This window comes from Piliocolobus tephrosceles, chromosome 17 (assembly GCF_002776525.5).
Source record: "Piliocolobus tephrosceles isolate RC106 chromosome 17, ASM277652v3, whole genome shotgun sequence".
In the NCBI taxonomy this organism is placed as follows: domain Eukaryota; kingdom Metazoa; phylum Chordata; class Mammalia; order Primates; family Cercopithecidae; genus Piliocolobus; species Piliocolobus tephrosceles.
This window is the reverse complement of record NC_045450.1, coordinates 70471459-70485019: the sequence shown is the minus strand read 5'-3', so window position 1 is coordinate 70485019 and position 13561 is coordinate 70471459. Positions and strand designations below refer to the sequence as shown.

The window sequence follows — 13561 nt, the reverse complement described above, 5'->3', positions numbered from 1 at the left end:
GCCAAGGAATGCAGGCAGCCTGTAGGTGCTGGAAAAGGCAAGGAAAAGGATTCCCCCCTAGAGCGTCCTGAAGAAGCACAGCTCTGCTGACCCATTATAGACTTCTGACCAGTAAGATAAAACATTCTGGCTGGCATCATCCTCAGCTCAGGTGACTTGCTTGCTCATTGGCCTCGTCACCATGATTTCAGGCTAGAATGTTGTCATAAGTGGGAGTTGAACAATGAGAACACACAGACACAGGGAGGGGAACAACACACATCAGTGCCTGTCAAAGCAGGAGAGTGAGGGGAGGAAGAGCATCAGGACAAATAGCTAATGCATGCGGGGCTTAAAACCTAGGTGACAGATTGGTAGGTGCAGCAAACCACCGTGGCACATGGATTCCTACGTAACAAACCTGTGTATTCTGCACATGTATCCCACAACTTAAATAAAAATTAAAAAATAAGACATACACTTTAATCAAGTACAGTTTGTTTCAGAAATGGAAGAAATTAGGGAATTCGAAGTTAGAAAATCTGAAAATATATACATTAAAAATTCTAAGAAAAACAATCATACAATAATCTCTATGGATCTCAATACTTTGGGAGGCCAAGGCAGGAGGATTGCTTGAACCCCGGAGTCCAAGATCAACCTGGGCAACATGATGAAACCTTGTCTCTACAAAAAATTTAAAAATTAGCGGCTGGGCGCGGTGGCTCAAGCCTGTAATCCCAGCACTTTGGGAGGCCGAGACGGGTGGATCACGCGGTCAGGAGATCGAGACCATCCCGGCTAACCCGGTGAAACCCCGTCTCTACTAAAAAAAAAAATACAAAAAACTAGCTGGGCGAGGTGGCGGGCGCCTGTAGTCCCAGCTACTCGGGAGGCTGAGGCAGGAGAATGACATAAACCCGGGAGGCGGAGCTTGCAATGAACTGAGATCCGGCAAGTGCACTCCAGCCTGGGCAACAGAGCGAGACTCCGTCTCAAAAAAATAAGCTGGACAGGGTGGCGCACACCTGTAGTCCCAGCTAATCAGGAGGCTGAGGTGGGAGGATCATTTGAGCCCAGGAGTTCAAGGCTGCAGTGAACTGTGATCTCACCACTGCACTCCTGCCTCGACAGCCGGAGTGAGACTGTCTGAAAAAAAAGAAAAAAAGTATTGTTTTAAGCCACTAAATGTGTGTATCTTGTCACAAGGGCAATAGGAAACTAAGACAGTGGCCAATCTGACTATGAAAATAAGGGCAGGCTACACTGGAGAGCCGGGATAGGGACACCCGGGTGGGGGCAGAGACATGGGTCACCTCAGGGGAGAACACGCTCAGGAGGCCAGCCCGTGATGGCACATGAAGGCTGGGAGCATGGTGCTCAAGGATCAGCTCATCAAGGAACTTGACCAAAGTTAGAGCAAGGCCCTGTGATCGTGCGTAGAGATGTTTGTTCTAAGCAGCAATCGAAAGCTTCCGGAATCTATTCCATTAAGAGGTGATAGAAACAAAATATGAGTTGTTTTGGAGTTGTTTTCAGCAAAGTCACAATGATAGCACCATTATAGATATTTTAGGGACATAATCCTGATCTTTTGGGTGGATGACCAGAATGTCTGGTTGGTTCACTGAGCCCTGATTTTGACCCAATACGGTAATTTGTGAACTCTTAGGAGGCCAGAAATATCCTAATCCTGTGCGAGCCAGGGACCCTTGGACTGTAACTGTCTTGTCTGCTTTTGGTCATGAAGGAGACTCAGAGGCCCAAACCAGAATTCAGGAAAAAGAGCAATAGGATTGTGTTTAAAAAACACACACATGCATTTTTAACCAGTTTATTCCCTACAAAAAAAATCAAGTACCAATTTTGTTTCCTCTTGTGCAGACTGAGAATAGACTTTATTACAGTGTATTCAAATTCCATTATGCCAAAACAGGATGACCTTTTGTTGTTTTGAATAATGGCCTTAGACCTGCAGGAAGCTGCATGTGATGAGAAACATGGTACCATAAAAGAAACCCAAAAACTCCAAAGGCCTGCCACCATGCTCCCATTTCAAAGCACACCATAGAGAACTAAGGACATGTGCACGTGCCCCTTCCTAACTTGGGACCTCTTTACCCTCCACCCCAGCTGCGGGGTATTTCACGATGTGATGCTTAGAATGCTGAGATCGAGTATGAAAAGACATTTTTTTTGGAGACAGAGTTTCACTCTTGTTGCCCAGGCTGGAGTGCAGAGACATGATCTTGGCTCACTGCAACGTCCCACTCTGGGGTTCGAGTGATTCTCCTGCCTCAGCCTCCCAAGTAGCTGGGATTACAAGCGCCCACCACCATGCCCAGCTAATTTTTTAATTTTTAGTAGAGATGGGGTTTCTCCAAATTGTCTCGAACTCTTGACCTCAGGTGATCCGCCCACCTCAGCCTCCCAAGGTGTTGGTGTTACAGGCGTGAGCCACTGTACCTGGCCTAAACAACTTGTTTCGAAAGAGACTGAGATTCCCCTTCTGGCTCTGTTCCTACCTGGTTGCGCAAACTTAGAACCTCTCTAAGCTTTGTTTCCTTAACTATGAAGGATAATGATTTAAATCATTTTAAGGATTTCTAAAGCCCTGGTTCTTTATAAGAGAAGGTGGATAAAGATTATTCTCCTTCTGACTCTCTGCAGCGCTGTACCAAACCTGTGGACAAAGGGTCCTCTTGCTGGGACTGAGGCAAGCGGTCATTCCTTATGGTCAAAGTCCTGCCCTTCCTGACCATGTTTTCCTGAGTCCTAGCCTTTCTTGTGGGGAGCAGGGTATGAGGATTAAGATCCTGTCATGTCTTATCCCAGCACGTGGGAGTGAGATCTGTGGTTTTTGTGACTTGCTATTTAAGGGAGAATCATTCATCTTTTCCCAATTTTTGTTCCTCTTTCAGATTGATTCATGGTGCAAAGATCATAGCTACGTGATTGCTGGTTATTATCAAGCTAATGAGCGAGTGAAGGATGCCAGGTATGTGGATGCGAAACCGTCCGTAGGCGAGGAAGTGAGCACGTGACGGGCAGAGCCTGTCTCTCGTGTGCTTTTCAACCAGATAGGAAACCTGTAAGACCCACGCCCCTTCCCTCTGTGCTTATTTATGGTATTTGAGGCGAACTGTGGTGTGGATAATTCCAAACAACAGAAATTCCAAACATTTCTATTAACTTTGGGATTCTGTTCTGTGTCTTCTTTATTTTGCATGAAGGGAATTCATACAATGAAAGCGACAGTCAGGGTTCCGGTTTCTGTCCCTGCTCAGCTCTGCCTTGCTTCCTCTTCACAGACTAGGGGTGGTTTTGGGCAGAGCACTGGGAAGGAATGCTGCTCTATTTGCCAACAAATAGACCAGCCTGTAGGTTTGGGGTCAGTACTCTGATGAAAATGTGGTATTTGCTGCCCCATTTATACTGGTTCCTTCTTCCTTTTATCCGGATCCTTCCCCCACTGGGGCTCTCACTAATAACAAAGCTGAGAATTTTTCTGTATGTCTGCGTTATCTTGGTCCCAACAGAAAAACAGATGACATCCTCGGGTTGGGATCATCTGAGAAGGGCTTAATAAGCAGGCTGTTCACAAGTCATGGGCCGTAGCTAAGAGAACACACAGGGGGTTGTGCAGTAACCAAGACTGGCGACAACAGTCCAGAGGGTGGGGTGGAAGATGCCGGGTAAAGAAGTCCACCTTGAGAAGAGCAGTGCCCTTGGGCAGGTGGTCACAGCCAGCCTGACATGGCCTCCCATCTGTCCCTCTTTCATTTTCCTTTGGCTAAACCCAGCCAGAAGCCAGACGGGCAGCTGGAAGGTCCACGCAGTATATAACAGGGGCATGCGTCATGCTGCCCTGATGTGGCTTCCTCATGTTGTCAGATAGAGCCGACCCTCCAGTGTCCAAGGAGATGGGGGTGCAGTGAAAGACCCTGCCATTGGGTCCGCTTGCTCAGCACAGATGAGAAGGTGAGCTCGAGCACTTTGGAAATAATACTGTAAGCTGGTGACCGCATTGCTATCACTGATGAGGCACCAGTGTTTCTGATGAGAAACATGGTATCATAAAAGAAACCCAAATTTAGAAACATAATTATCTTACCCTTTTGGAGGGCTGGGTCCACGCACTGGATCCTGAGGGAGGCAGATGTCCTAGGAGATGCGGCGCTCAAACTCAGTCCACTGAAGCGTCTGCTGGGGCGGTTGGGAGCGCATAGAAGCCTCATGCACGCTGGCTCTTCTGCTGCTTCCTCTGAGCCCACGAGCAGCACTGGCCTGTCCGGCTTCAGCGCATCTCTTCTGACTCTCACTGGGATGTCCTCTGTTTGATATTGCCTGCCTCCCTTTGTTGATGACTCCGTGTCTCCCGTCCTTCACTGAGCGAGAGCCTACCCACGGGGCCACATCCATCTTAGTCTTTGTTACGTGAAAGACTAGGCGTGGCTGAGGAAACGCAACCCTCTAGCCCTTGCCCTCCCGTGGCTGAGTTGAACATGAAGGACAGTGCAAACGCAGGCTGCAGTGCAGGACAGCGGCCCCTGCAGGGGGCTTGGCGGCAGGGGCCGGGAGACTTAGACCTGGTAGAATGATCCCAGAAGCCACAGGGCATGGTGTCCTGTAAACCAGGCCCTCGAGAGTGGGCAGGGCCTTGTCAAGTGCATATGTGGAGACCAGGAGGTCAGCATTCCTGGTTGGGGGATAGAATACACAGGTGAAGACGTGGCAGTGGCTGGGGCCGTGCCCACATGGAGGGAGATGCTAGGAAGTGAGGCTGCACAGGTAGGTTGGGCCACACCTAAGGCTCCTCCGTGCTCAGAAGCATTTTGAACTTCACCTTGCAAGCAGTGGGGAGCGCCCTTGGCAGGAAGGTGTTCCTGGACCAAGTAGTGTCTCCCACGGCTGTCCCTGCAGAAGGGAGAGGAGACTGGGCAAGTGGGAATGGCATCAGGTTGTCAGATGAGTGCAGGGGCCTCCCTTTCCTTCACCCCCCACGCGCAAATCCATGTCTGATGTGGTCACCCCACATGGACCCGTGCAGGCTGTCCTGTCCTCTCTGCACACACCTCATCTGGCTCACAGCCCTCATGTTCTTACCTCTGTGCTGATCTCATTACAGCCCAGCCTGGAATTATCCTACTCAGACACAGTTTTCCTGCTCTCCATACCTTCCTTCTAGAATGTCCTCCCTGTCCTCACCTAGTCCATGTCCTTCTGCATCCTCCAGGAGGTTTTGCAGTCCTTCATTAATAGACTTTTAAATGCATCCCTAGCAGCCATTTGTCAGATGTGTAGAGAGGATAAACCTTAGGTAGGGGTCTGCCACCCTGGAATAGGGAATCCACCCCCCGGTGTGCCCAGTTGTTTGAGGAGTAAACCTCAGGTAGTTAATGCTGTCCTATCCTTGGGCTCTGTTAGGGTCATTTTATTTCATCCTCACAGCAATGTACAAGTGAAGAAACTCCAGCCAGACAAGGTGGCTTCTCAGAGGCCACACAGCTTGGGAGCTTAGGAGCTAGGATCTTGCCAACTTCTGACTTATGTATGGTTTTGCTTCTGCCTGGAAAACCTTCGCCTCTCTTCAGCCAGACCTAGCTGGAAATTTGCTCTTATTCTAGAAATATTGCCTGATTCACAGTGTCTTGCAGCATGAATTGGAGCCAAGTAGACCTGGATTCAAATTCTAGGTGACTTACTGATTAACCTCCTTGGGCCTCCGTGGCCCTATCTGTAAAATGGAGCTGAGTTCATGCCTCAGAGAGTAGTCTTGAGGACAGAATGAAATAGCGCAGCGTGTTTGGCCTTGTGCTTGGTTTACAGTCGTGGCTGGTGCTGTTACTAGTGCTGCGATGACTTTTTCTATTATTTTTCTAATGTAGTGTTTATAACTTTTATGAATTTTGTAAACCTTAGGTCATTCTGTCAAGTTTTATTATATGATTCGTTGTTGACCAGTGTTTTTCTTCACAGTTAGCATTTGATATGGGCAGGTTTCGGTGCCCGGCAGAGAGCCCTGGCCTGAGGCAGACACTCAGGAAGAAGCTTTTAGATACACAGTGTAAGATGGCACCTACACGCTGGCCCGACATGGTGCTGTTGGGAGGGTGAGCAGAGTGGTCTGTCTTCAGGGTGCCTGCAGTTTCAGTTGGCAGCTATTTCTTTCTAGGAACACGGAGTTCCTGACAGCAGGAACCACAGCGGGGCAGTCTTCATTCAGGATGAAGTGGATCCAAGTGGTATTGGAGATTCAGTGCCTAAGACAGAGAAACGCAAAGTTGGCAGCTCTTTCAAATACTTTGACAGTTCATTAACTATACATTTTTTGGGGGGGTGGGTGGGGAGCAGACAGAGCCTCACTCTGTCACCCAGGCTGGAGCACAGTGGCATGATCTTACCTCACTGCAACCTCCGCCTCCCAGGTTCAAACTATTCTCCTCTCTCAGCCTCCCGAGTAGCTGGAATTACAGGCACCCGCCACCACGCCTGGCTAGTTTTTGTATTTTTGATAGAGGCGGGGTTTCACCATGTTGGCTAGGCTGGTCTCGAACTCCTGACCTCAAGTGAGCCACCCGCCTCGGCCCCCCAAAGTGCTGGGATTACAGGCATGAGCCACCACACCTGGCCAACTACAATTTTTATTTTACTTTATTTTATTTTATTTTTATTTTTTTGAGGTGGAGTCTTGCTCTGTCACCCAGGCTGGAGTGCAGTGGTGCGATCTCAGTTCACTGCAAGATCCATCCCCTGGTTCACACCATCCTCCTGCCTCAGCCTCTGAAGTAGCTGGGACTACAGGCGCCGCCACCACGCTCGGCTAATTTTTTTGTATTTTTTAGTGGAGACGGGGTTTCACTGTGTTATCCAGGATGATCTCCATCTCCTGACCTCGTGATCCGCCCGCCTTGGCCTCCCAAAGTGCTAGGATTACAGGCGTGAGCCACCGCGCCCAGCCACAAATTTTTAAACTTCTTTTAAAATAATAAATTTTAGGCCAGTCATGGTGGATCACACCTGTAATCCCAGCACTTTCAGAGGCCAAGGCGGGAGGATCACTTGAGCCAGGAATTCAAGACCAGTCTGGGCAACATAGCAAGACCTCATCTCTACAAAAAAATACAAAAATTAGCTGGACATAGTGGCCTACGCCTGTGGTCCCAGCTACAAGGGAGGGTAGGGTGGGAGGATCACTTGAGCCTGGGCAGTTGAGGCTGCAGTGAGCCATGATCTCGCCACTGTGCTCCAGCCTGGGCAATGGAACAAGACCCCATGTAAAAATCGGTGAACAGAAAGATACATGCTTAGAATTCTTGAGCATCTGAAATGGTAGTTTTTCTCTTTAATGAGGTTTCCTTATCCTCTTGCCAATAAAAATCACTGACCAGCATGATCAGTGTTAAGTACGAGGGTAAGGGCTTTGCAAGCTCTTCATGGCAAGCGGCCCTGCCTTTTGCTTTCCAAGTTCCTCAGCAAATGCAGGAGCAGGCAGAGGTGGGTGCACAGTCAGGCTTCCTGAGGGCTCTGTACTCGCTTCTCACCATTTGCCATCAGTGCTGTAGGGACCTGCCGCCCACTGAGTCCTGGTTGGTGCAGTGAAGCACTGCCTTCCCTCTGCGCTAAGAGCAACTATCACGCTGCTTTCATCAATACGATTGACTTCTACCTGGAAAATCTCACCTTCCCTCTTAAGTCATATTTTTCTTAACACAGTCACATTTTTAAGTCATATTTTTCTTAACACTGCAGCCTTATAATCAGTACATCACTTTGTCAATTTTGAAAATGAAAATAGAATAATCATATAAAATAATTTGTTTTTTTAAACATTAATTTTGTAGCCTAATCACAAGGAAAGGATTGTAATTGTATATTGTGTGCTTTGTTAAATAATTCACAATAATCCATGTATTTTTATGGCTATTAAAAGAAAGATGGGGCCAGGCGCGGTGGCTCACGCCTGTAATCCCAGCACTTTGGGAGGCTGAGGTGGGTGGATCATGAGGTCAGGAGATCACGACCATCCTGGCTAACACGGTGAAACCCCGTCTCTACTAAAAATACAAAAAATTAGCTGGGCGTGGTGGTGAGCGCCTGTAGTCCCAACTCCTTGGGAGGCTGAGACAGGAGAATGGCGTGAACCCGGAAGGCAGAGCTTGCAGTGAGCCGAGATCACGCCACTGCACTCCAGCCTGGGCAACAAAGCTAGACTCCGCCTCAAAAAAAAAAAAAGAAAGAAAGATGGATGGGTTGGTACCTGCCACAAAAAGCTGAAACTCTTGATTGTGCAGGGCAGATAGGATGCACAGAAGGAAAGCAGCACGTGCCATGGACTCTGTGTTAGAGCCTCTTAGAACTCCAACAGGGCAGGGGGCCTCGTCCAGGGCGGTTTAGCAGGGCTTTGTGGCGAGGGTGGCATGTCTTCTGGGCACTGAAAAAGGGGAAGCAATTCAGTAAGGAGGGCTTGGTGTGGAGGGCCAGGCCGGGGACAGTGTGAGTGAACAAGACGAGCATGTGAGGGAGATGACATGTAGGCAGATTTCCTGACATGGAAGACACAGCATTGCCCCTGTGGCTGAGCATGGTAGCTCAGTTCACCATGACGAAGGCCTGCCTCTGCCAGCCTGAGAATGACAGCCTTCATCTTGCAGGCAGTGGTGAGCAGTAGTCTGTGGGGCCGTGAGCACCAGAGGATGCAATGGGAGTTCTGTTTTAGGAAAATTTAGTTCAGGAGAATTTTCAGGTTATATCGGATAAGAAGAGCCTAAGCTGAGCTTCGTAGCTCTTGCCTGTGGTCCCAGCTGCTTGTGAGGCTGAGCAGGGAGGATTGATTGAGACCGGGAGTTGATGGCCATGATCGCAACTGTGAATAGCCTCCATGCTCCAGCCTGGGCAACGAAGCGAGACTGTCTCTCTCCCTCTCTTTTTTTTTTTTTTTTTTTTTTGACACGCACAGGTTGGAGTGCAGTGGCATGACCTTGGCTCACTGCAACCCCCGCCTCCTAGGTTCAAGCGATTCTCCTGCCTCAGCCTACCAAGTAGCTGAGACTACAGACGTGCACCACCACACCCAGCTAATTTTTGTATTTTTAGTAGAGACGGGGTTTCACCATGTTGGCCAGGCTGGTCTCAAACTCCTGACCTCAGGTGATCCAACTGCCTCAGCCTCCCAAAGTGCTGGGATTACAGGCGTGAGCCACTGCACCCATCGACCCTATCTCTTTAAAAAAGAGAGCAAGCGAGCCTAGAAATTATGAGACCAGTTAGGAAGCAGTTTTAGAAGCCCCTGCCTAAGGTGAGAGCCTGAAGGAAATAAATGGCAGGGAGAATGCAGGAAGGGACCTGTGGCCTGCAGGGTGGGGAAGAGCAAAGGGAAAGGTGGCCTCAGGTTGGAGAGGCTGGAAATGGGCTGGCCTGCCTGAGTGTGGTGGGTTCCCACAGAGAGGCTTTTGAGGGGATAGCAGTCTTGCGGCCATCAGGCAGTGGTCAGGAGACTTCCAGGTGCTGCTCTGCAAGGGAATGGGGTAGATGGCAGATTGCACAGAGCTGTGGTGAGGACATGGCGCAAGACTAGCGGCTTGTTAAAGAAGTTGAAGAAACAGGCGTGGAAGGGAGGAGGGAGGCTGGACAGCAGCTAGAGAGAACCAGTTCAATGCTTTTGTTTTTCCCTGAAAATAAAGACTTAACACAGATTTGAAGGCAGAACTGGGGCTCGGGCACAGAAAGAATATAAATAAGGCCCCCGAGGAGAAGGCTCCTTCCCGACATGGGCTAGAAGAGTAACTTTGTGTTTGGAGACATGGAGCAGGAATGGTGTAGGAGCTGCTGTGTAATTAGTTCTATTAACTTAAGATAGAAAGGGAGCATTTATCAGGGTTGGATGGTGGCAGGGCCAGAGCCAGCAGTGGAGGCTCATGAGCATGGAGAAGATGTGGAAAGGCTGAGGAATTCCTCAGAGGGTGATGGACCGCCAGCTGCCCTGAGGTTGCTCTTACTTGTTGCAGTGGACAGGTTGCTTTGCTAGCGTGCAGATGGAGAATTTGAGAAGGCCAGCCTGGGAGACTTGGGAGTGTGACCCAGGGGCTGGCAGGTGCCCGCAGTAGAGTTTATCTGCCTGCTTCAGGCAACTCTCCACTAGGTTCTTGGGAGCCTTCCGTTAGGAGATGCCTCTCAGGATCCCATCACCAGGGCTTTCTGGTTGGAGTGAGGCAAGGACCTGCTTTGCATGATGCACCCTGTTACCCAACAGCGTTCCCCGTCCTTGCTGGCCACACCCATCACAGTGGGGCTGTCATCACCAAGAGCCACTTTAAATGGGCAGAACATATTTACCTGGCAGGGGAAGCACCAAGATCGCAAAGGTGGTTTTCCCAGGGCAAGGTTCGTCCATTGCACTCCCGATGTGCTGACCCCTGCGATTTCTTCATCTGTGGGGAACTGCCCTCAGACTCTTCCCAGCAATATAAATAAATAAGTAGGCTAGGCACAGTGGCCCATGCCTGTAAGGACTTTGGGAGGCCAAGGCAGTAAGATTGCTTGAGGCCAGGAGTTCAAGACCAGCCTGGGCAACATAGCAAAATGTCGTCTCTACCAAAAAAAAAAAAAAAAAAACACTAAAAAGTAGCTGGGTGTGGTGACCTGTGCCTATAGTCCCAGCTACTCAGGAGGCAGAGGTGGAATTGCTTGAGTCCAAGAATTTGAGGTTACATTGAGCTATGATTACATCACTGCACTCCAGCTTGAGCAACAGAGCAAGACCCTGTCTCTACCAAAAGATTAAATAAGTAAACCAGTGAAGCTAGCACGTGCAGCCTGTTGACTCCGCCAGTCTTTCTGTCATTGCTTGTTAAGTCTTGGTGTTGACTGTGCCTTTTGTAAACAGTGTTGGATGGCATTGATTGGAATGTGGTAGCCTGACTATTTCTCTGACAGTCCAAACCAGGTTGCAGAGAAGGTGGCCTCCAGAATCGCCGAGGGCTTCAGCGACACTGCACTCATCATGGTAAGTCGCTTCTGGACAGCATGCGGGAGGCCCTTGCACCTCCCCTCACCAACATGGAGCTTGCTCTGCGGCGGTTTCCTTTCCGCTAACCCCTTCACTCATTTATCTGCTTGAGACCATTGCCGCCTCTTGCAGTTTTCTCCAAGCTGCAGACCAGTCGAATCCCAAACCGTGGCTTATGTGCTCCCGCATCACTACACAAGTAGGAGTGGTGTCCCCTGCCAGCAGCAGCACCTGGGAACTTGTTAGAAATGCGAATTCCCAGGTACCCACCCCAGATCCCACTGAATCAGAAATGTGGGGGGGTGGGGCCCAGCGGTCCATGTTAACACACCTTCTAGGTGATTCTGATCTGAACATGCCAAGTGCGAGAAGCACAGAATTAGAACAGCCAGCACAGCCTCTAGGGGCGCAGGGAAGGAAGGCACTTGTATGTGAGCAGATGACATCGAGGGCCTTGCTGAACAGCCTTGATTCAGACAGAATCCTAGGATGAGGGAAGAAGTTGTTTGGAAGCTTCGCTTTTGTGAAAAAACAATGAAGGACTTGACATTTTCCTGCATAACACAACAGTTTTCCTCAGGCCAGACACTCGCGCCACTCTGCATACCGGCTCTGTGGGAAGAGTCTGTGCCCCAGCCAGCATGGGCACTGCTGCAGGGAGAGCCCCGAGGAGGCGCCTGCCGCTGCTGTTTGGCTAGCATTCTGTTCACTCTCGTGTCCTTTGCCTTGTGCTCAGGTAGACAACACCAAGTTTACGATGGACTGCGTAGCACCTACGATCCACGTGTACGAGCACCATGAGAACAGATGGCGGTGCAGAGACCCACACCAGTGAGTGCGCCCCATGCCGCCGTGCAGGCGGGGCTTCGTCAGCACCTGGCCACGCGAGAGCCGCTCTCGCCCAGCCTGTGTTTTCAGTTAGCGTTTTCTCCAGAGGCATGGTACCAAGCATATTCCCCAGCTGCTGTAGGCCCCAGTGCTCCAGCGCTTCCAGGCGGTAGAGGGAACCTCAGTGGTATTCACAGGTCTTCCCACCCCAGGCCCTAGGGCACAGACATTCTTCTTCCCAGGCCTTTGCTTTGATGTATCTGTGGCCCCTCAGAAAGCTTCAGTCATCTGCCTCCAACTTTCTCAAAATTCCATGTGAAGGGAGTCCCTTCCACATATTAACCATGTTTTCTATGCTGTGTACGTCTTCATGCGTTTGAAATGCCCATGTTTCTCAGTGCTCTGCGCCATCTCTCCTCATCCCACTGTGCATATGGCTGGCCTTCTCTCTTGATCTGTTACAAGCTGCCCGTTTTCACTGTTAGATGCTGACTTCTTCATGTTTGACCCGTAGTGACTACTGTGAAGACTGGCCGGAGGCACAGAGAATCTCAGCCTCGCTCCTGGACAGCCGGTCCTACGAGACGCTTGTGGATTTCGATAACCACCTGGATGACATTCGGAATGACTGGACAAACCCAGAGATCAATAAAGCTGTCCTGCACCTGTGCTAGGCAGGCACCGCCGTGACTGGGCTCCAGGCCTTTCCACTATGTTGAAGAAGAAAACCTATTTTTAAATGTAAATAAAATATCTGGTAGCCTGTGTGGAAAGCTGACCGTTTTAAGAAGTGGCACGTGCCTTGAAAGGGGGCAGAATGTTCAGTCGGTCGTGTTTTTAACACAGTCTCTAGAAGAGGTGCAGACATCCCGTCTGACTGTGCCTGTGGACTCTCTCAGTTGTATGTTGCTATAATCCTCCAAATCAAAGCTCTTTCTGCTTGTGCAAGATTGTTCCTATTAAACAGTTTTAACTAACCTTTTATAATCTGGAGAGAATACTTTTTAAGGCTTTTGAACTATCTTTTTTTTAAAAAAAGCCCACATCTTATACTCCAATGAATGTGTTTGTGAGTTTTTATCCTGTTTGAATTTTGATGTCCAGGCATCCTGGGATCAGGGTAGACAGGTGGAGTGCCGGTGCTGAGCTGTTTGAGAAGCTCTGTGTGGGTGTTTCTGTCGTCAGCCTGGGCTGTGAACAGCACTGTTCCACGCGGTGTCGCCTCTCGGAGCCGCTGCAGCTCTGCACAGTGGGAGTGACACCACTGATGCCACAGAAGCCTTTCTCCTTAGGGGCAAAAGCAAACATCGCTGGTGGTAACAGGAGCTCAGGGTGGTAGTCTTCAGCCACCCAGAAAGCTCACATGCCTGCAGGGCCAGGAAAGGGAAATGATCATTTCTTTTGTATTAGGAAAACAAGACTTAGACTTCCCGAGTTGTACAGAGTGACGTCTGTACTTTTTATACTTACAACATTTGGTCAAGTTTTCTAAGCGAACCTTAGGAAATTGAGAGGGAAACTTTATGGTACCTTTACCTTTTTTCCTTTTTATATGAATTATTTTGTACAAAGTTCAGAGAGCGGTACCTTTCCTACTGTCTTTTCTTCGACTCCGTGGAGGAATTTGTAACAATCAGTGTGGCCTACTGAAAGGGTTTGTGATACAGCAGTCACTATTTTCTCTTAACACGTAGGAAAAACGTTCAGACATCGCTACAATAAATGTGCTTTATTGGATCCACCAAA

The 13561-nt window shown here is 49.3% G+C and overlaps 1 protein-coding gene and 1 pseudogene across 2 annotated transcripts in view; both read left to right on the top strand.

Moving 5' to 3' along the window:
- Window positions 1–13561, top strand: part of EMC8 (ER membrane protein complex subunit 8) — a 22080-nt gene extending 8519 nt beyond the window's left edge. Inside the window, exons 2-5 of one of the 2 annotated variants that reach the window (XM_023229024.2) lie at window positions 2901–2977; window positions 10915–10984; window positions 11724–11818; window positions 12330–13561. In XM_023229024.2, the coding sequence (XP_023084792.1) occupies window positions 2901–2977; window positions 10915–10984; window positions 11724–11818; window positions 12330–12489 (402 nt within the window). In that variant the 3' untranslated portion in view covers window positions 12490–13561. The remainder of the gene's footprint in view (window positions 1–2900; window positions 2978–10914; window positions 10985–11723; window positions 11819–12329) is intronic. The other variant, XM_023229025.1, reaches the window with a different exon arrangement.
- Window positions 10307–10440, top strand: LOC111553888 (annotated as a pseudogene).